The sequence below is a fragment of the Dermacentor andersoni genome, chromosome 3 (genome assembly GCF_023375885.2).
Source record: "Dermacentor andersoni chromosome 3, qqDerAnde1_hic_scaffold, whole genome shotgun sequence".
Classification (NCBI taxonomy): domain Eukaryota; kingdom Metazoa; phylum Arthropoda; class Arachnida; order Ixodida; family Ixodidae; genus Dermacentor; species Dermacentor andersoni.
Window position 1 is genome coordinate 218,476,401 of NC_092816.1, and position 26,557 is coordinate 218,502,957.

The 26,557-nt window shown below is 49.6% G+C and overlaps 1 protein-coding gene across 1 annotated transcript; it reads left to right on the plus strand.

Moving 5' to 3' along the window:
* LOC126524706 (solute carrier family 22 member 15-like) lies at positions 1–26,557 on the plus strand. Its single transcript, XM_072287002.1, has 3 exons — positions 1–224; positions 25,081–25,132; positions 25,205–26,557. Exons 1-3 carry the CDS (start codon positions 1–3, stop codon positions 26,555–26,557), a joined length of 1,629 nt encoding a protein of 542 aa, XP_072143103.1.

Genomic DNA, 26,557 nt, shown 5'->3' on the forward strand with positions numbered 1-26,557 from the left:
ATGGACGCCGACGAGCAGGATGCCATCCCGTGTCGCCATCTGCCACTGGCAGCGTCGCCATCTCGCGCCTCATTCTCGTCATCCGAGGCCAGCGAGCGGTTCAGCGACCTGTACGGCCAGGGCAGGCTGCAGCAGGGCGCGCTGCTCGTGGCCGTGCTCGCGTTGGTCGCGATGCGGGCGCACGGGGTCGCCTTCAGGATCGCCACGCATCCGTTGCAACACTGGTGGGTGCCTCTGTCAGCGAAGCGCCTTAGACTAGTAGGGAGCGCCACGCGACCAATCTGCAAAAAAAGAAAGCTTGAATCCACGCTGTGAGGGTGGTTGGCCAGCGAAGCTGTGGTACCACTTGATAGCTTTAATTGGGTCCTACCTAGTCTGAGCACGATGCCGTTTTGCATATTGACGTTGCTGTTCCCGTAGATGCTCGTCGTGTTCATGATGCTCTACGGGAGTCCTAACTATGCGTGACCTTTCCATGGCGACATCGGAACACAAATGAAATCAATTGCTAGGCGGGTTCTTTAACATATGAATGTGTAGTCGCGTCACTCCCTGCTTCGTGTGCTAGTTGTCGCTTGCTGGCAACTGCAGCTTATGCAACGGTAATGTTTATTGGGAAACCCGTGCGGCGAACACTATTCGCGAAGACGAGCTTTCTGGTTCTTTATTTTTCTGTCCACCGCACGGCCGGCGCCGCCGCTGGCGTGGATGCGCAGGGGCGAGCGCCATCTGGTGGTGCTGCAAGGAACCCAGTGGCGCACGCGGTGCGCGCCACCCGCTCTGATTGGTTGAGTTTTTGCCCACGGACACGACAAACGTTTTGGGGGATAGCGGTATACAACTTCATTGTAAAATATTACGAAGAGGCGCATGAGAAATAGACCCTCGCAACGTAATAGGCAAGCGGTAATTTGTAGCCGCCGTGCGAGAATACTGCATTTGTAGGAAGGAAGAGGCGCTCTTCTCTGCAGCCCAATATAGAGCACGTCTGAATATGGAGGAAAGCAGAGTGGAGAACAAGTGGGGATGGCTGATCGTGAGGAGGGTATCATTAAAAGCTACCATAAACTATACACTGCCTTGAAAAGGCCGGCAAACATGGAGGGCCTATTCCCCAGAGTAAACACGCAGGTGGGCTGTGAGGAAAAGAGGGGCATGGTCAGAGGAGGCTAGCTTGCAGAGGATAGCGGCCTGATGTCATAAAAGGCAACGATGCGAAGCCTAGAGAGAGTTCTCGCCCTTACTGCTCGCATCCGCGACCACAAAATAGTGGGTTATGTATGAAATATAGATAATGGTACGCCTCGTGTAACTCGCTTTAAAGTAAAGCATACTACTTTTATATTGCAAAATGCGACGTACTTATGAAAGGCTGCGGGAAGATAGGGCTATTCACCACGAAATGAGCGAAGTAGTTATAGCACGAAGTAGTTATGCCGTAGAATTAAAGTGTCGCAGATGCAAAAAGCTGCACTGGGAAGTGCACGAAAGGAGCCTTGTATGACCGCACTAACTGCGTAGCTTCCGCATCGTTGCCTATTATGCATGAAACCACGGCCGCGCCGGAAGGCGGATTATTCTTTTTCCTCCGCGCTGAGAGTGTACTGGAGTCGTATACCACACTCTACAACATATTAGAGTCGGCAAAGTCGCGTATACGGCATTTCGTTCGAATTGGCTAGCTGCTGCACGCATACATCTTTAAAGGGTCCCTGAAACGGCTCGAACAGATTTTGTTGACAGCTACGGTAAAGCATTCGCGCTCCAATTTAAGTGAAGGGTCATATTAAAGACGATTGCAAGTTATACCCTCCCCCGTAGCCATGCGTTTGCTCAACTCATTTGCCGAGCGATGGAAGCTCTGCGTCATGATGTGACGTCGTGGCGTCTACTTGCGGTTTTCTTGGAGCCAGCGCGCGAAGCCTGTCGAACCTCTCTGCTAGCGGCCGTTCCCCAGCGAGGCTAATTCAAGCAGCCGGCGTTGCGACCGTTCTGTCGCAGCGCTGAGCGTGTTCGGTATTGCGGTAAGCACAGGCGATCCATTTTGACGAACGGGCCGAGGCGTAAACGTGAGCCGTCTGCACGGTGTATCAACCTGGTGGCACAGAACTCGACCAGTCAAACAGAGAGTTAGTGTTGCTGTGACCAAGTGTTCCCGTGACCAAGTGTAAAAAAAAGTATACGATTAAAGCGACAGAGTGTTCACGATTACGCAGCTGCCGAAAATTGACACCAACAGCAAATTACTATGCCTTGGTTACTGCTATATAAGTGCTACGTTTGTTTGGTTGAGCTCTGCTGTGGTGGTTGGCAGTCCTGCGGGTGGCTGCACCCTGCAGGCCGCTCACGCTTGCGCTTCCGCCCATGCGGCAAAACACGAAGTCCACCTGCATTTACCGAAATACCGGACGTGCTAAAACTCGTTGGGGTTGTAAACCTCCGGCTCGAAGAGATGGCCGCAAAAGCGTACTTATTTATTTATTTACTTATTTGTTTATTTATTTCAAATACTCGCAAGGCCAGATGGCGTTACAGAGGGGAGTGAGAGGAAAAAAAAATACACATGCATTTAGTTCAAGAAAAAAAGCACTATAAACAACAGATATGAATTTGCCAGAGTCTGGGATAAAAGCGATGGTGGCAGGAAGGCAGTTCCAATCGGAGCTTGTCTTAGGGATGAAAGAATCGCTAAGCATTACTACGGGAGACAGGAACTTCAACTTTATACTTGTGATCCAACCTTGATGAAGTGTAAGTGGGTGGAGAAAAGATAGCTTCTTTCAAAAAAGCGTTATAATGGTAAACTTTATGGAAGAGGCAAAGACGGGAACACTTACGACGTACTAAAAGGTCTGGAAGGCTTAACTGATTTTCATCGATGTGATGCTGGCTTGACGTGAATAATTGAAAAGAATGAAACGAGCGGCTCTATTCATAATACATTCAAGTGTGGTAATAAGGGTGAGCTGACAGGGGTCGCAAATAGCAGAGACGTATTCCAGTTTCCGTCGAACAAGTGTTCTATAAAGAGAGAGCTTAAAGAGAAGATAGTGCAGAGGGAAAATTCCGACGCAGATAACCAAGTATGGGGTTAGCGTTGTTAGAAATGTAATCTATGTGGACGCGCCAGGATAGATTGTTAGCGATTGGAACTCCGAGGTACTTGTAGCATGTGACAAGTGACAAGGGATAACCATTAAAAGTATAGTTGCGCGCAGGGATAGTGTTAGAGCGACAAGTCACATGCATCACTTTGCATTTCTCGGTATTTATTGTCATGCACCATTTAGAGCACCACTGTTACACATTATTAAGATCGTATTGAAGTTTACTGATGTCAGACAAGTCAGTAACTTAATGATAGAAAATGCAGTCAACAGCAAAGATTTTAATAGACGAAAAACTGAGGCAGTTAGGAAGGTGTTTATATACATTTGGAATAGGTGTGGTCCGAGAACTGAAACTTGGGGAACGCCTGAAGTTACAGAGGTAAGACTTGAAGAGAAATAATTTACAAGTACATACTGGGTTCTATTAGAAAGGAAACTCTTAATCCAGTCGAACACTTCTTCATTTATGTTAAGTTCAGCTATTTTTAAGAGTAGTAAGTCATGTGAGACATCAAAGGTTTTAGCGAAGTCCAAAAGTATACATTCAGTATCAATTCCAAGATCAGAATTTATAAAGAGTTCATTAGTAAAAGTTAAAAGTTGTGTTTCGCAAAAGAAATGTTTTCGAAAGCCATGCTGAGCAGTGTTAAAAAACGAGTTAGACTCTAGGAACTCTGCTAAGTTAGAATATATGCTATGCTTGTTAATGAGATTGGCCGGTAATTATTAGGAGAGTGCGTGTTACCTGATTTGTGGACTGGTACCACCTTGCCACTTTCCAGTCTTCTGGAAGAACGGAGCACTGCAATGACTGTGTGAAACGTTTAGACAAAACAACACAAGAAAACACTTCAGTGCACTTGATTATTTTGGAATTCAAAGAATCAGGCCCACACGACGAGGAAAGTGTTAATTACTGTAGTAGACAACTAACACCGGCAGAATCCACAAGAATTGGATCCATCGGTAAAAACCTCATGCTAGACGTGTACTGAACAGCGATTGGTGTAGGGCTGTCAAAATGGGGAGCAAACACTTCATTTAAGATGTCGCAGCACCGGTCAGGAGAAACGGGTACATCGTCGCTTAGTGTGAGATGTAAAGATTGTGTCTCGCTGCCTTTTATTAAGCTCCAGAACTTCCGTGGGTTTGTGTGAAGGATAGAAGACAATGTAACATCCATGTAATATTGTTTTGCACTAGATGCAGTGGTGTTGTACTCTGCCTCAACAGCATGATAACACGTCCAGGCAGTAGCAGCATTCTTTTCTTTTGCACGATGAAAACTTCGCCTTTTTCTGTTGCGTAGCCGTTTTAGTGAGGTTGTGAACCAAGGCGAACGCTGCTTGGATGGATAGATGGAAGGATACAACTTTCTTGTATGTCCGACAATGTTTAACGCGACCCGCGCTCAGGTATCCCACGGGAGAACGTCAAGGCCCTGCCTCAACGCCGCCTCACGGGCTTGCTGGACTGCCCACGTCTGGATTCCGAGGTCTGAGCTGCGCAGAGCGGCGGCCCACCTCGATGACAGGGTCTCCGGAGCAACTGCCATCCTTCCCATAACTAGATTGCACTCCCACAGCATGTATTTGAGTGTTGCTGGTCCTTCCTGGCATAATTTGCACGTGTCGTCCTGATCCTTATCTGCGAAGATACGTTTCAGACGGAATGGATTAGGGAAGGTGTTCGTCTGGAGATGTCTCCAGGCGACGGCCTGCCTCCTGTTCAATTTGGGACTCGGCGGTGCGTATATCCTTCTGGTGTTCAGATATGCACTGGTTATGTCGTTGTATCTGGTGAGCCTGTCCCTTTCTGCGCGAGGAGTGTTCGCTATCGTGCGAGAGGCGTTGCCCTGTTCGGCGCGGCGGGTCATGTCTCGCGCCGTCCGGTGCGCCGTCTCGTTTAGGTTCGGGAACGCGTCGCCTTCCGTGGTGACGTGCACGGGGAACCATATGATCCTCGAGCTCGCGGTTTTGGATGTGCCCGCTTTGGCCAGAATGGACAGGGCTTCCTTGGAAATTCTACGTTTGGAGTGATTCTTTACTGCCGTTTGCGAGTCGCTTAGTACGACTTCGCATTCCTGTTCTGTGAGGGCCAGCGCGATCGCTACTTCCTCCGCTATTTCCGACTGTTTGGTGTACACACTGCATGTGGTTCTGATTTTGGACTCTGTGTCTATGACTACGGCGGTGTATTTTTGGCCGTTCGGATATTCAGCTGCGTCGACAAAGCGCGCATTTCTCTCCCTGCCGAATGAACGGAGCAGAGCCTCGGCTCTTGCCTTTCTTCTACCTCGGCTGTAATCGGGGTGCACGTTTCTTGGGATTTTTGCCGCCGTAATGGTGTATATGATTTTTTTGGGGAATTTGCATTTTCTGGCCGTGCTGGTTGTGGTACGTTATGCCGAGCGTGTTCATAATGTACCTTCCCGTCGCGGTGGTGGACAGGTGTTCGAGCTGCGAGATGCGTTGTGCTTCGACTATTTCTTCCAGGGTGTTGTATATGTCCAGCTGGGCCAGGAGCTTGGTGCCCGTCGATTCCGGGAGGCCCAGGGCTATCTTGTACGTTTTCCTTATGAGCGTATTGATCTTGTTTTGTTCCGAGACGTACCAATTGTGGGAGGCGGCTACAAAGGCGATGTGGCTGACAACGAATGAGTGGATCAGTCGAATGACGTTTTCTTCCTTCATGCCCGCGTGTCTATCGGCAGTGCCACGAGACTCAGAGTCTCGTGGCACTGGCGACTTTGCCTTCGATCTCGCTCACAGTTTCGCCGGTAGCTCCGTTGGCCTCAATGATCATTCCGAGGATTTTGATCTTGTTTACTCTGGGGATTGCGTCTCCGTCTTGGGTGTACAGGCCGATTTCCTCGTACTCTCGGGGTTCCGCGTAGCTCTTTGGTGGCATGCCTCTGCGCGTGGGTCGGTAAAGGCGACTTGCTCGGGGAGCATTCGAGGCCCGTTCCTTGGAGGTACTCTTCGTCTTGGTGAATGGCCGTTTGTAGTGCGGTTTCAATTTGGCCGTCACTACCGCGGTCCGCACAAATCGTTATAACGTCTGCGTATTTCGATTTCCCGTAGTTTGCTGGGGAGACCCAGCATGACTAAGTTGAAAAGGAGCGGAGATATAACTGAGCCCTGGGGGGTACCTGCACTTCCCTGGGGTCGTTCTTCGGACTCGAGGTCGCCAACCGTCAGAGTGGCTTTGCTATCGTTCAGAAAGTCCCTCATGTAGTTGTAAGCCCTTTCCCACAGGTTCAGATTAGACACTTGTTTAAGGATCGACTCGTGAGCGACGATGTCGAATTCTTTCTCCAGGTCTAGTACTAGGATGGCTCTGGTATTTCTTGTCTTGTCGTCAAGGATCTGGTTCTTCAGTTGTAACATGACGTCCTGCGCGGAATCGGAAGCCTATCATGGTGTGGTGGTAGGCTTCCGCCTCTTCTAAATGGCTGTTGATACGGTTCAGGAAGGCGTGTTCCAAGACCTTACCCACGCATGACGTGAGAGAGATTGGGCGTAGGTTCTCCAAACTCACCGGCTTTCCGTGCTTGGGTATGAGGATAGCCTTGGACCTCTTCCACTGCTCCGGGATGCGGCCTTCTCTCCAGCACTTGTTCATATAGCCCGTGAGTTTGGTGACAGATTTGTCGTCCAGGTTTTTCAGCGTTTTGTTGTTAACCCTGTCCGGTCCTGGGGCTGACTTGCCGTCGAGTCCTTGGAGTGGCTTTCTGATTTCCGCCTCACTAAAGTCTTCATCTAACTTGGGACTAGGACTACTAGTGTACCGGTCGTGCTCGACCATCGGTCGTTGCGGGAGGTACTTGTCGCAGAGTTTCATGACGATTTGCTTCTCGATCGCCGCCCCTTTCTCTTTGTGCAGAAGTCTCTGCATGTCGGCTCTTTGCTTGGATTGGCTTTGGGTTTCGCCCAGAAGGTGCCTCAGCAGTCGCCACGTGCTTCCGTTGTGGAGTTGGCCATCCGCGGCGTTGCAGACTTCGTCCCACCGTTGCTTGCTCAAGGTTTTGCAGTGCTCTTCGATTTGTTTGTTTAGTTCGGCTATCTTTTTCCTCAGCTTTCGATTGAGCCGCTGGCCTTGCCATCGGGTTTGTATGGATTTCTTGGCTTCCTAGAGGTGGGCGAGGCGACTGTCCATCTTCTCCGTCAGGATTTCGGGAGTGATGGGTTGTGTGGCCTCCCTGACAACCCTGGTCAGGTCCGCGATCCATGTGTCAATGTCACCGATCGGCTCGTCGTCTAGCCTGATATCCCGGTGCTTGCGGAACTTGTCCCGGTCTGTCCATTTGAAGCTTTTGACCGGGGGGGGGGGGTTCCTGCTCGGGGGATCGTGATCTCGATCATGCGGTCGCTACCGAGGTCTTCTAGGGTGTTTCGCCAGGTAGTCCCCTCGATGTTTGTGATTATTGTTAAGTTCGGTGTGGTATCTCTTGCAACCGAATTGCCCATTCGCGTTGGGGCGCTGGAATCCGTGATGAGCGTGTATTCGTAGTCTTGCAGTGCTGCCATAACTGTTCGCCCTTGGTTGTGGTGTGGCCGTATCCCCAGGTATGGCACGGAGCGTTGAAGTCCCCACCCACTATTAGCGAGTTCAGGCCGGCAAGCTCGGTCGTCTTTTTGAGCAGGGAGAGAAAACGCTGCCGTTTTTTGGATGGGTTTCTTTATATGTTCAGCATAAAGACACTATTCTTTAGCGTTCTGCTAGGAATAATCTTTATCATTATATTGTTGCGCGTGGAAAGACACAGACAGAAGAGGCTATTTACAGGCTATTTACTCTGGAGCCAGGCAGCCAGGCCGATACCTGCTCGCGCCAAGCGCAGTGACCAACTTCATGGTCGTTTTCGTGGCGGCTCGTCTCTTGAGCATCGCTCGATGATATCGTAATACTACCCCCTGGCGGCAAAAGCACCGTCACGGTGCTGTTAAATATCCAAGGCGCTTGTAGAGTTGTAGGGCTTGAGTCAAGTGACGTGGACAGTGTCACTGGTTGTCACAGCGGAGGACGTAGTGGGCGTGGCTAGAACGATTTCATAGTTGACATCGGTCACATTGCGGAGCACGCGATATGGGCCTGTGTAACAAGAAAGCAGTTTTTCACAAAGGCCAACATTACGCGAAGGTGACTGTCACGGATCTCCTCCGGAGAACACTCTGGCTGAAAGAATGGGCTAGGCGACAGGTGTACCCACACAGATGCACATTTATTACAACCCACGCGACACAAACACCAGCACACAAACCTAACAATACTAACACAAAATACAAAGGCTATCAGTACACACGACCCGGTAACACTGCTACTAGCGTTCTACTGTTAGTGGTTGGCGTTCGTGCTCACGTCTGGTTCGGTGCGGTTGTGGCGTGGTATGGGTCTCGTAGCCGGCGTCGGAGTGGCGTTCGACGTTCTAGGGCTGGCGTCGCTGGCGGCGTCGTTGGCTGCGTCGCACACGCTCCCGGTCCAAACGCCCGTGGAGGTGTTGCGATGACGTTGGCGTTGGGGCACCACCCGGGAGAGTGGCAGCAGCGCTGGAGATACCCCTGGCCGTAGCAGGTGGTAGCGTCCCGGAACGGGCTCAGGAACGGCAGGAAGTCTGTGGGGCGAAGTCGCAAAACGCGAGCTCACCGGAGCAGTAGACGGCGTCGCTCTCTTCCGGCCGAACCAACCAACTGACCAACGCCAACTTGATCGTTGCCCTGACCCGCCGAGCCTCCGCTGCCTTTTTCTTTCCCCCGTGTCTAGGCCTTCCTCGCCCTTTTATAGCCATGACGTTAGCCCACGTAATCCTTCTCTTCGTCTTCTTTTCTCCACCAATCGTTTTCTATCTTACCGGATACTTCTTTTCTCCACCAATCCTCTCTGGTCACCTCACTGAGTATTTCTTTATCTTCTTTAGTCTTCGGGTAATCCACGTCATCCTTAACTCCATCCTCGTCGTCTTCTTGAAACCTTTCTTCGTTTATAATTTTATCTTAGTCTCCCTCTTATATGTGACAGTGACCAAAGCAACACGAGGCTGCCGGGCACAAAATGGACATCACGGTTACGGAGGTTGTAGCGTTGCTTCTGCTTGTTTTGAGACGCTTGTAGAGGAGCGCGCGCAAGTTGGCGAGCGTGGTCAGCATGGGCGATTGCATCACGGGCATAATCGCTAGTTGAAGCTGTGGCGGACGGAAGCACAGTTTCCAGTGGTAGCGTTGATTCGCGGCCATACAAGAGGTAAAATGGGGAAAAGCCAGCAGTATCGAGACGGGAAGAGTTGTATGCAAAGGTAACGTAAGGTAGAGCCAGGTCCCAGTCACGGTGGTCGTCGGAAACGTATTTGGATAGCATGTCTGTAAGGGTGCGGTTCAAGCGCTCAGTGAGGCCGTTCGTTTGGGGGCGGTAGGAGGTGGTAAATTTATGCCGTATTGAGCAGGCACGCATGATGTCGTCGATGACTTTGGCCAAAAACGTACGGCGACGGCCTGTTAGCAATTGACGCGGAGCACCATGCATCAAAATGATATCATGTAGGAGGAAGTCCGCAACATCAGTTGCGCAACTGCTCGGAAGTGCACGGGTTACGGCGTAGCGGGTCGCGTAGACCACCGCGACTGCAACCCACTTGTTTCCTGATGTAGATTCCGGAAATGGGCCGACAAGGTGTAAGCCGACACGATGAAAGGGCTCGGCAGAGATGTCGAGTGGCTGCAGATAACCAGCGGGGAGCTGGGAAGGCTTCTTGCGTCGTTGGCAAAGTTCGCAAGCGGCGACGTAACGTCGTACGGAACGGGCAAGCCCCGGCCAGAAAAAACGGCGACGTACACGTCATAGGTTCGAGATACGCCAAGTTGTCCTGCCGTTGGTGCGTCGTGGAGCTCTTCTAGAACGGTGGAGCGGAGGTGTTTAGATATTACAAGTACGAACTCAGAGCCGTCCGGATGAAGGTTAAGACGGTACAGAGTACCGTCGCGGAGGACGAAGAGGCGTAGAGTAGCATCGGCCGGAGAGTGTTCAAAACGGTCGATGAGTGCTCTGATGTGCGCGTCACGGCGTTGCTCGTCGGCGAAATGAATCAGCTGTGATACAGAGAATACGCAAGAAGCACTGGCAATATGGAGGAGTCAGAGTCGTCAACAGGGTAACTTGTACACCACGGAATATGAAAATTCTTGTAGCCTCAAATCCCATCGACCAAGCCATCCTGTAGGATCATTTAGCGATGACAGCCAGCAGATAGCATGATGGTCAGTGACAACGGAAAAAGGGTGACCGTAAAGGTAAGGACGAAACTTCGCAAACACCCAGACAATAGCAAGGCGTTCTCGTTCCGGAATGGAATAGTTGTGCTCCGATGGTGCTAGGAGGCGGCTCGCATAAGCAATAACGCGATCCTGGCCACGCTGAGGATGGGCTACGATGGCACCTACGCCATGACCGCTGGCATCTGTACGCAATTCTGTAGGGGCATCAGGGTCGAAGTGGGCGAGAATGGGTGGTGAGGTCAGAAGAGTGACGAGACGAGAGAAAGTGGCGGCTTCTCCAGTGCCCCACAAGAATTGTACGGCTTTCTTCAAAAGATTAGTTAGGGGTCTAGCGAATGGTGGCAAAATCTGGAACAAAACGACGAAAGTACGAGCATAGCCCTACAAAACTTCGAACGTCTGCGGCTGTCTTCGGAACCGGAAACTCTCTGACAGCGCGAGTTTTGTCGGGATCAGGCTGTACTCCGGAAGCGTCAACGAAATGGCCCAGAAGAGTAATTTGCCGGTCGCCAAAACGACATTTGGACGAGTTAAGTTGCAGCTTCGCCTTTCGAAATATGTCATGTATAGTTGCGAGACGTTCAAGGTGAGTGTCGAACGTTGGCGAGAAGACGATGACGTCGTCGAGGTAGCAGAGGCATGTGGACAATTTGAAACCTTAGAGCCAGGAGTCCATCATACGCTCAAAGGTGACAGGGGCGTCGCATAATCCAAACGGCAACACCTTAAATTGGTATAGGCCATCAGGTGTGATGAACGCGGTTTTTTCTCTGTCCATATCGTCAACAGCAATCTGCCAGTATCGCAAGCGAAGATCAATAGAGAAATAGCTGGAACCGTCGAAGGGCGTCGTCTATACGTGGGAGCGGGTAGACGTCCTTCTTAGTAATGTTGTTCAGATAATAGTAGTCTACACAGAAGCGCCACGTGCCGTCCTTCTTAAACAACACCACAGGTGATGCCCAGGGGCTCGAAGAAGGCTCAATTATGTTTTTGTCTAGCATTTTGTTGACTTCGCTTTGAATTACTCGACGTTCCGACGCAGAAACTCGATACGGTCGTCGGTGAATAGGCGTAGCATCGCAAGTAAGATTCCGATGCTTGACAGCGAACGTCTGGCCTAAAGGGCGATCGTCGATGTCGAAAATATCTCGGTAGGACGATAATACTTGGCAAAGCTCTTCAGCCTGCGCAGAGGATAGGTCCGTCGCAACCATTTTCTTTATGTTGGGATCGGCACCCGAGGCTGGCGCGAGGGGCATGGTAAGTTCTCGAGAACCATCGGTCGATAACGCTGCCACGTATTGGTCGCCGAGACAATCAACGGTGGCAAGGCAAATACCTTGCGGTAGGATTTACTTTGCCAACCCAAAGTTACAGACAGGCATGCGAGTGCGGTTCCCAGTAATATTAAGTATACTGTGAGGCACTGTAACGTCATGGCTTATTGGAATGTCGGACAGAGGAGTGACGAGGTACTCGCCATCAGGAACTGGTGGGAAAGACAATGGTTCAATGTAGGCTATTGACTTTGGCTGCAGGCTAAGAAAGCTGGTGGGACGTAGGCGGCAGTGGGATGCGTCACAAGATTCTGCGAGCATCGGCAACTCAAGGCGAAGGGTACTGGAAGAGCAGTCAATAAGAGCAGAATGTGCGGAAAGAAAATCGAGGCCGAGAATGAGGTCGGGGGGGCAATGAGCAATTACGGTGAAGAGGACAGGAGTGTGGCGGCCGGCGATGCTGACGCGTGCCTTACACATGCCGATGATAGGCACAGTACCGCCATCCGCAACGCGGACGACGCGTGTTGACTCTGGGGTGAGGAGCTTGTTCAGTAGTCGTCGGAAGGCAGTACTAATAATAGAAAGATGTGCTCCTGTATAGATGAGATCCGTGACAGGATAGCCGTCAGCGTCAAGAAGGTTTCGGTTCATGGGTAACGTGAGCAGAGGATTTGAGGGCAGGGTCGACAACGCAGCTTCTCCTCAAGAAGCTGCAGTGCCTAATTTTCCGGCTGGACCCGGGAGGCGATAGGCGGCGAAGACAAGCGACGGGGTTGGGGCGAACGAGACTGGTGGCGTCGAGGTGAGGCCGAGCGGTTGTAGGGAAGGTTCGGAGGAGGAGCATCAGCGGCAGTGGATTCATGGCGGGTGGTATAGGGAACGGAAGGTCCAAAGGTGCGGGAGTAAGCGCCGGCGTATATCCGAGGAGGTGGTGGCCATCGGTTGCGGCACTGATGAGCGACGTGGCCGATGCGACAGCAGTGGAAGCAGATCGGCCGGTCATCAGGGGTACGCCAATCGGATGGGCTGCGGCGAGATGTGGCGGAAAAGGACTGCCGAAAACGAGGAGGGCCGCTAGAAAACTGGGGAACGCTGGGTTGAGACTTGAAAGACACGGAGTTCAGACTCATGTTCTCAAATTCCTGTCGGACGACGGCCAGAATCATCGCAATGGTGGTTGCTGGCGGATCGGGAGGCGTCGTGGAGAAAGCTGGCGAACAGGCGGCCTCGATTTCGCGGCGAACAATGCGGTTGACGTCGTCACAGGTGGTGGTCTGACGTGGTCGACCTTTACAGGTCGCTGTAGCAGCAGTGTTGGGTAGCCGCGTGATGTGGTGTGAGATACTGCGGCTCTTAGCTTGTTCAAGGCGACGGCATTCTTTGATGATGGCGCCGATAGTCGAGACGTTGCCGACAAGAAGCAAATTGAAAGCGTCGTCGGCGATGCCTTTTAGAACATGTGACACTTTATCTGCTTCGGACATAGCATCGTCAGCTTTGCGGCATAGAGCCAAGACGTCGAGGATGTAGGAAACATACGGTTCCGTAGATGACTGAACACGAGACGCAAGAGCCTTTCTCGCGGCAGCCTTGCGCCCAATGGGTTCGCCGAACAGTTCCCGTAGCTTCTCTTTGAAACTGTCCCAACTGGTCATCTCGTCGTCATGCGTTTGGTGCCACACGCGTGGGGTGCCGCCGAGATAAAAGATGACATTGGCGAGCATCATCATCATCATCATCATCATCATCATCATGATTTCTTTATTTTTACCGCTCGATACAAGGTGAAAAAGGGAGAGCCAGAAAAAGAAGCCGTAAATTCTTCGGCTTGACAAAGCTCCGGTCTCCCAGAGAGGCACGGTAGCGGCTGGTGTCGCAATACAATCACTCAAAGTGTGGATATAAGAGTATTTTTAGACACAAATACATAGACATTCTCGTGTTATTACATAGAAACTAGGTGTAATACAGTTGTCTCAAATAACTCCCAGTATACAATGACAATCTGTTATCTTGCATATTATTATTTAACACAGACTCAGTCGCATATATCATAAGAATTCAAAAGGAATGTATATATATATATATATATATATATATATATATATATACATATATATATATATATAGATGCCGCCATATATGTACCATATATATATAAGTTACCACCAGGAAGCGTTCTTTTTTTTAGAAATTATTTTACATACTTGCAAATACATATGTGCATCCATGTTAAAAAAACAAAAAAAGAAAATCTGCATATAGACTGCTGCTTTCGCGACAGACACCTCGGCAACGTAGCCCAGGGTGTCGTCACATCCTAGAATTTTTGCAAACGCAAAGACGCCCTTTGCAACGTCCAGTTTACAACCCAAACCCTGCCACAAGGTCCGGGCACAATCACTGCCGCGGAAACCTGGATTCTGGGAATAATAGTTACAAGTGTGAACGTATAAACACAACGAGAGTACATGATAAGTTCTGCGGAACTGTTAGAGCAGTTAACAATGCACATCTATAAGAACAAATCCAATTTTTTACTTTTGCTTAGAAATAACACATCAACATTTTGTTGGTTGACATAGTTAAGTAGGGAAGGTAGTGTATAATTAAGGCGTTGGCAGCCATAATTAGTACCTGAGAAAAGGATCTGCCATGGTGCCTGTTGACGATATGAATATGCACTTCTAGTTTGTTGTAGAATTACCAGGGTTAGGAATGAGTCGAGTTTTCCCAGCATAGCATTTCTGTAGCTTAGTAACGTTTTGAATTTATATATGTCACGGGCTCTGATTATTCTGCTTTGTTGGAAAAGCTTTTGCGAATGCTCGAAAAAAGAAATGTTCGCTATCGCCCGAATTGCTTTCTTTTGAAGTGTTTCCAGCATTTGAATATTTTGCGCTGTAGTGTTACCCCATATAAGTGAACAGTAACTGACGTGTGAATGGAAAAGAGCATGATAAATAAGACGCTTAGCTTTAAAAGGCAGTGCACTTCAATTGCAATTTAACACACCAACAACATTTCGTACCTTTGAGCAAACATGACTAACGTGTTCATTGCAAGAAATATGCGCTGTGAACATTACGCCTAGGGTTTTTATGGATGACGTAATGTTAATTTTATACGGACCCAACACAATATTATCTGGCAATGTAGTAGAACTTCCCGGAGCACGAAAAATAACGCATTTTGCTTTGGTTTCATTGAGGATGAGGCCGTTTGCCTTGGACCATGCTCGAAGTCCATAACAAACGGAGCTTGCTATAGGCGTTATTTCTTTTAAATCTTTACCTGTAAAGAAAACAGAGCAATCATCTGCATATGCGACAAATTTACACATATAGCTCACTTGTCCAATATCATTAATGTTATATAGGAAAAGTATCGGGCCAAGGATGCTACCTTGGCGCACACCCGCTGTCAAAGGTTTCATCTGTGACCTGTACTCATTAATTTCAACAAACTGATGTCGGCTTTCTAAGTAAGATCGGATAAGTTCAAGTGTTATTCCTCGGAAGCCATATTCTTCCAGCTTTATCAGCAGCAATTTATGGTTGACACTATCAAAGGCATTGCCGAAGTCAGAAGTCAGAAATTTTTTTTCGATGTTCTCTAGAATAAGCTCCTTCTGTATACTTAAAGCAGTTTCCGTAGACCTCATTTCTTTAACCCGTGTTGACAGTCGGTTAGCAGGCTATGTTTTCGCGAAAAATTATCAATACGAAAGTTGACAATTTTTTCGAGTCCCTTTGATAGCACGGGAAGTATAGATACAGGCCGATAATTGCCAATATTATTTTTGTCACCTCCTTTGTGAACAACGATTACTCTCGCTACCTGCACATTACGCGGGAAAACTCCGGTTGACAGGGAAATATTAAAAATGTACATTACTGCAGGTGCAAGTAAGTCTATGACGTACTTAATTGGCCTAATTTCTAGATCATCTACGTCTCGACTGTGGCTATTTTTCAAGGATGAAAATGTAATCACCTCAGGGATGCTAGTAGGCTTTAGGAATAAAGATTCTCTTAATGAATTTGCATGCACTGTATCTTGAATGTCGTGATCTACGCATCCTATTTTAACAAAAAAATTTTATTGTTTCGTTTATTTTTTTCCATACTTTGTCACTTCTGCGCATCAAATCATTGTTAAATATGCGGCTGTAGTAGTCATTTTTCGCCTTTTCTTTTTCTTTGTTCAATTTATTCCGAAACTGTTTATATTCTTTCCACTTTGACAAGTCCTTCGACTTGATAAAGCTTATTTTTTTGGTCGATTTGCCTAATGATTTCTTTGGAAATCCATGGCTTGCGCGACTTTCTTCGACTCCGATAGTTTTCAAGCGGGAATGATTTGAAGTACAGCGTTTTGAGTTTGCTCATAAACTTATCATATGATTCGTTGGCATCTTCAATGGCAAAAATATCGCTCCAGTGTATTTCTCGCACGGCTTCTCTGAATTTATCTAGTGTTTGAGCCGATATCTTGCGGTACGTTATCTTTTCAGTGCACGTGCTTTTAGCGGTGCCTTTACGCTCTAGAAAAAGGTATATAGGCATATGATCACTGATATCACAACTTATGACTCCCGATGTCGTGCTATCCATAGTCGAGTTTATTATGAAAGTGTCTAGCAATGATGATGTAGTAACGGTTACACGTGTCGGGGATCTGATGATGCTGCAGAAGTCATTGTACTCTAGGATAGATACAAATTGCGGAGTAGGTGCTGAATTAGTCATCATGTCAATGTTGAAATCCCCGCCCAGTATAAGCAGATAGCCGCTTTCATTTACGTATGAGAGAAGGTTATCTAAAACTAAAAAAATGCAGAGTGGCTGGTATTAGGGGGTCGATACAAAACCGCAAATACTGTCTTTTCTTTCTTTATGCATAAAATTTCATAATTTTCTGTAGCTGGGCTATATTCTCTAAGAATATCATACCCTGTTAGAGAAGTTAGAATTGCAACGCCGCCACCTCTGCTTCCCCTGCGGTTCACGAAGAAATGCTCGTATCCTTGAGGTATATAATGTTCCGAGTCATCATTGTGCCAAGTTTCGGTAAACATCAATACGTCAAATTTTACCTTACATGATTCGGTTAGCACAGTGACTTCATCCTTTTTGTTCAGCAGTGACCTTGCGTTTAGATGCATGAATGTTAGCAGCTTTGCTTCGCTGCTAATTTTGTGTCTCTTAACGATTTCCTCGGGAATCACACAGCCTGAGGACGCCATCTCTACTGGAGGTACGAATGTGTCAAAGCTTGTTTGTTAAACGCTCGTGATTTTGCTCAGGTCACTTTCACGCCTGATGCGAACGACAGGTGAAGTCTCTGTGCGACGTGCAGGAATAATGCCATTCTTCGTCCACACTAATTTCCATCTGTGTTCACGTTTGCGTGCTATTGCCATCCTTAACATTTTCTTCACTTCGGGACAAAGGTGTTCATTTACAAACACAGGAGATTCAGTGGGCAAGCCGAGGGATGCATTTGTTAGCCTTTTCTTGCATGACTTCTGAAACACTTCGTCGCGTTTGTCACAGCGTTGAAACTGAACAATTATATTTGTCGGATTTTCCTTCTTTGTACGAATTCTGTGACAAACATCGATGTCCTCACGTGCTATAGGTTCACCAACCACCTCACCAATTTTCTTTAGCACTTCTACCAGGTTTTCGTTTGGTTTCTCGACTATTCCTTTAATTTCAAGATTTCGATTACGCGAGTACTGCTCGGAGTGCCAGAGGCCCGACTGGCAATCTGCCAAGTCCTTCTCCAGCGGATAAACTTTATGTTGTAGTAGTTCTTTTTCTTTCTTCAGCTCATTATTTTTACTTAACGTTGCCGTCAATTTTTCATTTGTATCATCAAGGCTCTTGCTGAAGAAATCCATGCTTTTCTTCATTTCATCAATTTCAGTGCGCAAGTTTCTCTCTTCGGATCGGATGCTTCGCTCTAGCGCTTCTTTCATTTGTTTCCACTCATTTCTCATTTCATCTTTGAAATCATGTAGCATTCTTGAAACTTCCTTGTTCATATTATACACTAGTCGTAACGCAAAGACCACGAACACTCAAGATCGGGCAGCAGTGGCAGCTATTTAAAACTACAATTTGTATTCTGAAACGCGTTGAGTGCACCACTAACCTGCAAAACACAGAAGAAATGGTTCAGCGTGTGCCTAGGAAGCCGCCACTGCTGCCGTATGCGATCCCCGGTAAGATGGCATGCTTTATATGTCCAGATGGTCAGGTGGTCCCGGAAATCACGTGGTCCCGGAGCCAGTCGCCTCGAGGTGTTTTCGTAGATTGCGCTTGCTTCTTTTCGGGCAGTCGATGACAAGGGCACGGGTATGCGGATCTGCAGTATATCTAGCTGCCCGGTGAAACTGCAAAACACAGAAGAAATGGTTCAGCGTGTGCCTAGGAAGCCGCCACTGCTGCCGTTGGGTCCCACCTGTTATTAGCACGGGCGTGTTCATAGAGCTTGATCCAGTCGCCAACACCCTGTCCATCCAGGCCAGAGAACACACCTGGGTCGCGATGTGGGGCGACCGTGACGATTGGAGCAGTGGGACAAGCCGAAGCCGTTGCAGAGGTGGGCGCCTCACCGGGAGGCATGGTGACAAGTTCGGTGTGCCGACCACTTCGGAGTTCCGCAGCGAGGACGGGGATCGCTGACCTCCACCAGAATGTCGCGTGTGGAAAGACACAGACAGAAGAGGCTATTTACAGGCTATTTTCACTGGAGACAGGCAGCCAGGCCACCACCCACTCGCGCAAAGCGCAGCGACCAACTTCATCGTCGTTATCGCGGCGGCTCGTCTCGTGAGCATCGCTCGATGATATCGTAATAATATGCTCGGCATGCGGGCCTTTTATCTCATGTTCTATGGGTACTAGGCCCTTTCTGATTAGTGTGGCGACGCCCCTATCGTTTTGGAATTTAGGGACGAGGGCGCGGTAGCCCGGATGTTGGCCGCCGCGCCCACGGTTTCTTGTAGCATTATTACATCGGGTTTGGGTTGGATGTTTCTTACGTATTGTTGTAGGACCGGTTTTTTCCCTGCTAAACCTCTGCAGTTCCACTGCCAGTCCAATAGCTCTTCATCGTGTCTGGCCATCCTGGAGTCTTAAATAAGGAGCTGTTGAGAAACTGGAGCGGTGCGCGGTTCCACCATGGGAACGTCTGGGATTACAGGATTTATATTATGAGTTCTCGTGTTCGGCTGTGGTGATTGCGACAGGGACGGTGCCCACATCGCACATTCCTCGAGCTTGAACACCCTGCTTGTGAGGCCGGATATGGCGGAAGACAGATTGCCGATTGCACTTTGTAGTTCGGTAAGCATGGCTTTAATTTCCGATCTCGCCTGTTTGGCGCGGCTGGTGTCTTGGCTTTGTACGGCTCGCTTTTTCGCGGGTGGGGTTCCTTTGTTCTGTTATTCGCCATTGTTGCTCGGAGCAGGAATGCTGACGGGAGTGGTTCTAGGTGGTTGCGCGGGAGGCACGACTTTTCTCAGTTCGCGTACTTCTTGGATTAGCTGTCGTTCTAGGCTGCTGAGCATGGCGTTGTCACGTTTTATTTCTGAAATAATCTCATTGTCTAAGGTATTTGTGACTTGCGGTTCTGAGGCAGTTACTCAGCAGACCCCGCGCCTTGGCGCGCCCTTCACCGCGTCTGCCCAGCTCACCTTTTCTGGGAGGGCCTGGATGGATCTGGACCTGGCTCGGCCCGGTCTCGGGGTGCACTTGCGAGCTCTGCTCCTCGACCGGCTGTGCTGGCGGGATCGAGGGGTCGCGGTAGCCGACGTCGATCTGGACCTGGCCCGCTTCTGGATCTGGATCTTGGCTTTTGCAGGGCGGGGGCTTGCTCTCCTCCGGACTCCTTGACCGCCTCGAGTTCTGCTTCCGCTTCGGCTCTTTTCCTTTCCCATATTCGTTTCTTGACTTTGTACGGGGTCTTGAACTTTGCTCGGCAGGATTTGTCTGCCGTGGGGTGTTCCCCTCCGCATAGGCGGAAGTTTGGGGTGCGCTGGTGGTTGGGGTCTGGGTTCTTGGCACCGCAGCCCCTGCAGATCTTGTCCTGCGGATTTGGGCAGACGTCCATACGGTGCCCCAGTCAACCGCATTGGTGACAGATGTCGACCTGCTTCCTGTACAGCGAACAGCGAAGCAGAGTGCCGCCGTACCTGACGAGAGTGGGCACATTTAGGCCTTCGAAGGCGATGATGACTGTCGTAGTGTTGCTAGGACGCTTGGCTGCTAGGGCTGTCGGTTTCCTGTCGTTGACGATCTTGGACTTAATGGTCCTGGAGTCTTCTTCGAGAGGTATGCCTCGGATGACCCCCTCGGCCGTATGATTGAGAGCCGTTTCATACGCGTTGACATCGTATTGGCGGTCGCCGATCCCGATGACTTCGAGTTTCCTGTATTTTTCTGCGTTGGTGCTACTGGGTGTGCTGATAACGACGATGGTTTGATGGGTGTTGGGGCACACGGTATCTTCGCTAGCGTGTTGATCGGACACTCCTGCAGCCCGGTATATGGCTGACGCAATCCTGACTGCGCCAATCGTTGCGCTGTTGAGGCCGCCCTTGGGCCCACTGACGATCTTGATGTCGTTCCTCGGGAGGGCCGGCATTCTGCTGGCCTTGAGTACTTGTTTTACGTTCCACTGTCTCGACCGTCTCCGTCGCCGGTCCGGGAGTAGGCTTCTTTCTTAGGTCTATCCCACGATGCGCTGGGGCCGGACCGGGTTTTGGGGCCGATCATGCATCAGCCGGCATCTCTACCGAATTATTCAGGAGAAATCTCCTCTCCTTCAACTTGGACCTCCATGCTTGGCGAAAAATTGATGCGTACGGCTTGGGTATTGTTAGGCTTGGCGGGCGGTAGCCCGTCTAGGCTTGCCTCCAGGCGTGCGCAGCGTCTTAACGCGGCGTCGGCGTTGCTCGGGCGGAATTGCTTCGTAAAGTAGCGAAAGATCGTTTCCCACCTCGAAACTTGATACCAACACATGCAGCTTGCTGCATCCGAAAATAGCCAAGCTAGAAAAATGGCGTTCTGGCTCGCAGTCACTTCGTCTTCCTTCGCAAATCTGCCAACGCTGCTTAGACGTAATTTTTCTTTGACGCACAAATCGCTGAATCAAAGGTAGTAATTGATTTTTATATAAAAACAAATTCACTTCAACCAAACGTTGCTGAAAGCTTTGAATGTATTGTATAGAAAAATTCCATTTCGGTAGCGATAAACACCATATCCACTTTATTGTAATCGCGAATGATTTTGATACTTTTTCAGACTGAGCGCATGTACGCAAAGAAAATTTATGAACGACATGGCCACTGAGTCCTTGCAGATAAGCTAGGCAGGAAACTTTGTGGGGGTGCGTAGTGAAGATTAAATCCGGGATAATAGCCGATAAGGCAGAGATACCAGTAGGATTGAGCACAAGTTGCGTAAGAATAGAATCCGAACACATGCTAACAAACTGTGAACGCTCTTCAGAAAAACGCTTAAGAGAAACGGAATCATTCTGCCACATATCTAGGAAACTGAAATCGCCAAACATAAACAGTTGTGATTTGGGGTAACGAACAATTATTCTATTAAAGACATCGTGCAACTCATTACAAAATGAAGCAGGAACAATAGGTGGTCTGTGGCATGCACAAGAAATGAAATCCTGGTTGTCAAACACAACTCGTACGCAAACAAGTTCTAAAGATAATGAGATGGTTACTACACTGGACAGCAGTCCTTCACTAATGCCGATTAAACTACCGCCGCCTGAGCGTACTTCACAGTCATATCCGTAACAGAAACAATGCTTTACACAATCAAAAATCTCGTTGTTGCTTACCTTAGCTTATAGATAAGTCTCAGTCAAAATAACTATATCTGCGGAACACGAGTCAGCAAGTGAAGACAATGCCGGACGCTTATTGAACACGCTTCGTATGTTGGTGAAAAATAAAGAAGTGTTACATATGTTAGAGGCATTGGGCTGTGTATGTTCTAGCTACATCGTGGCGCCCATCGAATATCGACAGCCCGACGCACTACAGCCACTCCGCTGGCTTGTTGCCTTGCAGAAGGACACGATGTCGCAACTTGACATGTCGCCGATCGCTAGATTTGCAGCCTACAACGCAGCAAGCGCGATTCATTGTTGGCGCGAAAAAATACCTCGAGAGTCGAGACCTACAATGACCGCGCAGGTCGCGTCAACGAAGTGGACACAAGTGCTGGACAGTTGCTGTGCGCCGAAAGCGTTTAAGCGTAGGGAACCGAAAGGAAGACTTACTCAAGCACCCATCAAGATAATCTGAAATCTGAGGACATCTAAGCACTTTTTTTATTTGTGAATGCGAAAGCATTAATGTCCAATTGAACGGCGCTGAGCGGTCCTTCGAGTTATGCAGTCCTCGCGGGCAAGCGAGCGTGTTGGTACGCTTGGCCCACGCATCCTAGATAATACAAGGCCAATGCACTTCGATCCGTGACGTCATGCTACGTTCACCGACTGCCATAGAACCTAAGGGGAACGCTCCCGAGTAAGCCGCGGTGATTTTGATGTCACCGCTTTCGTGACGCCGGGCTTGGCAATAGAAATTTCGGTCCAACTAGCGTGACGTCATGAAGTGGAGTGTAGAGGCCTGCTATCTCAGAGGCGCTGCTGGTTATGCACTGTGGAGAAAAGACTTGGGTTTCTGAGCGTGGGGTGTGGGTTCGAAACTCACTACCACCAACTTTTTGCCTCTTTTGAATTTATTGCTTTTTTCTGCATTAATTTCTTTATAGCGACTATCAAGGCGATGCTAGAACGTAGGCGAGAGCTTGCGCGGGTAATGGAGGCTTCGGAGAGTGAGGGTGACGTGGCATCGCGACGATGCTCACGCAACGCCTGGTGCACCAGTACGGCAGAATCTGTACCCTTTTCTCCGCTCTGCTCTGTCGAGGCACGTGCACCCGTGAGTTTTATAGTTTTATACGTACCAGAGATTGCGTGATAAAGCCCATTTTCACTTGTGCCTGTGAATGTCACTTGAAATTAAAGACTGCAGTTCAAACTTGGCATTGCGAAATTTCCAGTACACTCGTAACCTTCAGTTTACGCATGTTCATCATCATCATCATCATCATCATCATCATCATCATCATCAGCCTGGTTACGCCCACTGCAGGGCAAAGGCCTCTCTCATATTTCTCCAACTACCCCAGTCGTGTACCAATTGTGGTCATGTTGTCCCTGCAAACTTCTTGATCTCATCCACCCACCTCACTTTCTGCCGTCCCCTGCTACGCTTCCCTTCCCTTGAAATCCAGTTCGTAACCTTTAATGACCATCGGTTATCTTCCCTCCTCATTACATGCCCTGCCCATTTCTTTTTCTTGATTTCAACTAGGATGTCATTAACTCGCGTTTGTTCCCTCACCCAATCTGCTATTTTCTTATCCCTCAACGTTACACCTATCATTCTTCTTTCCATAGCTGGTTGCGTCGTCCTCAATTTAAGTAGAACCCTCTTAGTAAGCCTCCAGCTTTCTGCCCCGTACCTGAGTACTGGTAAGACGCAGCTGTTATGCACTTTTCTCTTGAGGGATAATGGCAACCTACTGTTCAGGAACTGAGAATGCCTGCCAAACGCCCCCCAGCCCATTCTTATTCTTCTGATTATTTCAGTCTCATGATCTGGATCCGCGGTCACTACCTGTCCTAAGTAGATGTGATCCTTTACGACTTCCAGTGCCTCGCTACCTATCGTAAACTGCTGTTGTCTTCCGAGACTGTTAAAGATTACTTTAGTTTTCTGCAGATCAATTTTAGATCCACCCTTCTGCTTTGCCTCTCCAGGTCAGTGAGCATGCATTGCAATTGGTCCCCTGAGTTACTAAGCAAGGCAATATCATCAGCGAATCGCAAGTTACTAAGGTATTCTCCATTAACTCTTATCCCCAATTCTTCCCAATCCAGGTCTCTGAATACCCCCTGTAAACACGCTGTGAATAGCATTGGAGAGATAGTATCTCCCTGCCTGACACCTTTCTTTATTGGGATTTTGTTGCTTTCTTTATGGAGGACTACGGTGGCTGTGGAGCCGCTATAGATATCTTTCAGTATTTTTACATACAGCTCGTCTACACCCTGATTCTGTAATGCCTCCATGACTGCTGAGGTTTCGACTGAATCAAACGCTTTCTCGTAATCAATGAAAGCTATACATAAGGATCGGTTATATTCCGCACATTTCTCTATCACCTGATTGATAGTGTGATTATGTTCTATTGTTGAGTAGCCTTTACGGAATCAAGCCTGGTCCTTTGGTTCACAGAAGTCTAAGGTGTTCCTGATTCCATTTGCGATGCTTTGTAGGCAAATACTTTGTAGGCAACGGACACTAAGCTGATCGGTCTATAATTTTTCAAGTCCTTGACGTCTTCTTTCTTATGGATTAGGATTATGTTAGCGTTCTTCCAAGATTCCGGTACGCTCGAAGTCATAAGGCATTGCGTATAGAGGGTGGCGAGTTTTTCTAGAACAATCTGCCCACCATTCTTCAACAAATCTGCTGTTACCTGATCCTCCCCAGCTGCCTTCCCCCTTTGCATAGCTCCCAAGGCTTTCTTTACTTCTTCCGGCGTTACTTGTGGGATTTCAAATTCCTCTAGACTATTCTCTCTTCCATTATCCATTCCGTATGTTAACGACGAAGAAATTCAGTTTTTTCGGTGACCCTGTGGTCCGTATACTTTTGCTCACGGGTGTACGTGATGTGGTTTCGAAGCCGATGAGAATTAAGGAGCCGTTTAGCGTACAGGCGCCATATTTCTCGCTGAGTGGGCGAGGTGATGCTTTCGCATCAATAAAAGGGAGCGGAATGGAGCAATAATGAAACAGAGCAGCTTGAGGCTAGAGTAATTATGAGGTGGTGTGTAGAATCTGGAAAGGAAGTAATGGCACCGGCGCTAGGGGTTGGCAATCGCCATTCTGTGCTTAAGATTGTTTATCGTGTCAGGGTTAGAAGTTCACCAAAGATCGGTAGGCCGGTTGGCTTTGGGAATTCACGGTAAAGCCACAAATAAGGCAGTGCAGGATGGCATCGATTAAGCCTCTATTGAAGTCGGACAAGGGCAGAATAACAAATTAGGAGTTGTGCCGCGTGTGAAGAATTGCGTATGCTGTACTTACAGTGATTAGGCACTTTTTGTCCTACGTTGGGGATTTCGGACACGCGTAATACAGCACAAAAAGAACATTGAGAATTTTTCTTATTGTTAAGGTAGAAAATCGCGGCGCTGTTGAAGCACGCTTCGCACGTACCAGTGCTGTGCATGAGCAAAGGCCATTCGTCCAACCGCGTTGCATTTTTTGAAAGGTGTCTCAAAACGCGTGCAGGTGCAAGCCGCCGGCCATCTTCTCCAACCTCTCGGTGGCAGACTGGAAGAAGGTGGGCGTGCCCATAGAGACAGATGGCACATGAAGCCGCTGTACCGTGTTCGACGTGCCCGACGACCCCGAGAGGCGGAAGCCGGTGCGTTGCCGAGACTGGGACTACGAAGACCATGGAGTCTCGTCCATTGTGCGTCGCTGGAACCTGGTGTGCCAGAGGCACTGGTTGGTCTCTATGGCCGGAACCGTGGACACGCTGGGTGCCTTCGTGGCGCCCCCTCTCGCGGGACAGCTGGCCGACGTGGTCGGGCGGCGTCCCGTCGTCTTGGCGTCGGCCCTGTGCTTCGTGCTGGCCGTCGTCGCAGGCCAACTGGCCGGCTCGTTCAACCTGTACCTGTTGTCGACGCTGGTCGCCTCGGGTGGTTCGAGCAGCGCGTTTGCCGTCGCCTTCGTGCTCCTCTTCGAAGTGACCGCTTCCCACTACCAGACCCTGTTCGGCACGACGGCGATCGTGTTCGGAGCCGTAATCGCCAGCCTGTTGTCCCTCGCGTTGGACGGACTCCCGTTGCTGCCGGCGCAGCTGATCGGGCCGGCGCCTGCCGGCTGCCTGCTTCTCGTGTGCGCGGTGACGCTCTCGGTGGAGTCCCCGCGCTGGCTGCTCGCCGTGTGGAAGGTCCAGGAGGCCCAGCTGCTAGTCCTGCGCGCCGCCGACTGGAACCGGCAGTCGCGTGAGGCGGCTCTGCAGGCGCTCGGCAAGGCCACCGAATCCATGAAGCTGCAGAGGCAGAACGTGGCGACTTGCGGCGCGGCCACGCTGCTTGACCTGGTCGCCTCGTACCCGCTGCGCCTGCGCGCCGCGATCGTGCTCGGCATATCGTTCTCGCTGGTGCTCACGTGGCAGGCGTTGAGGCTCAACGTGGGCTATCCGGAGCACAAGTTGTCCAGGAGACTCGGCCTCGTCCTGTTCTGGCCCGTCTGCTTCCTGACGTACCAGGGCATGACCAGTGTGGGCAGGCTTCGAACGTTATGCGTGCTCATGTTACTCCTTGGGCTGGCCTGCTGCCTCCTTGGCGTGCTCCAAGCCGTCGAGCCCCGCGGAGTGGCCTCGACACTACTGATGCTGGCGAACATATGCGTCTCTATCGCGCTCGTTGTCAACTTGCTGTGCGTGGCAGAGCTCTTCCCGACCGTGGTGCGGTCGCTAGCGTTCGGCGGTGCCATCTCGGCGGGTCGCCTCGGAGCGTCTGTGGCGCCTGCGCTGGCTTCGTTCGCTCACCGCTACAGCAGGGAAGACTTAGTCCACGTCCTGCTCGGCGCGATGGCATTTGCGAGCACGCTTTCGATGATGGGCCTCCAGGAAAGCTTCTCTTCCCGGCCTACCAACACTCTTAGGGACGTGGAAGTCCAGTCGCTCAGAAAGCTGCGCAGGTCTGCTAGGATGAGTCGGGGACAGCACTCTTCGCCTAGACCAGCCATGCGGTAG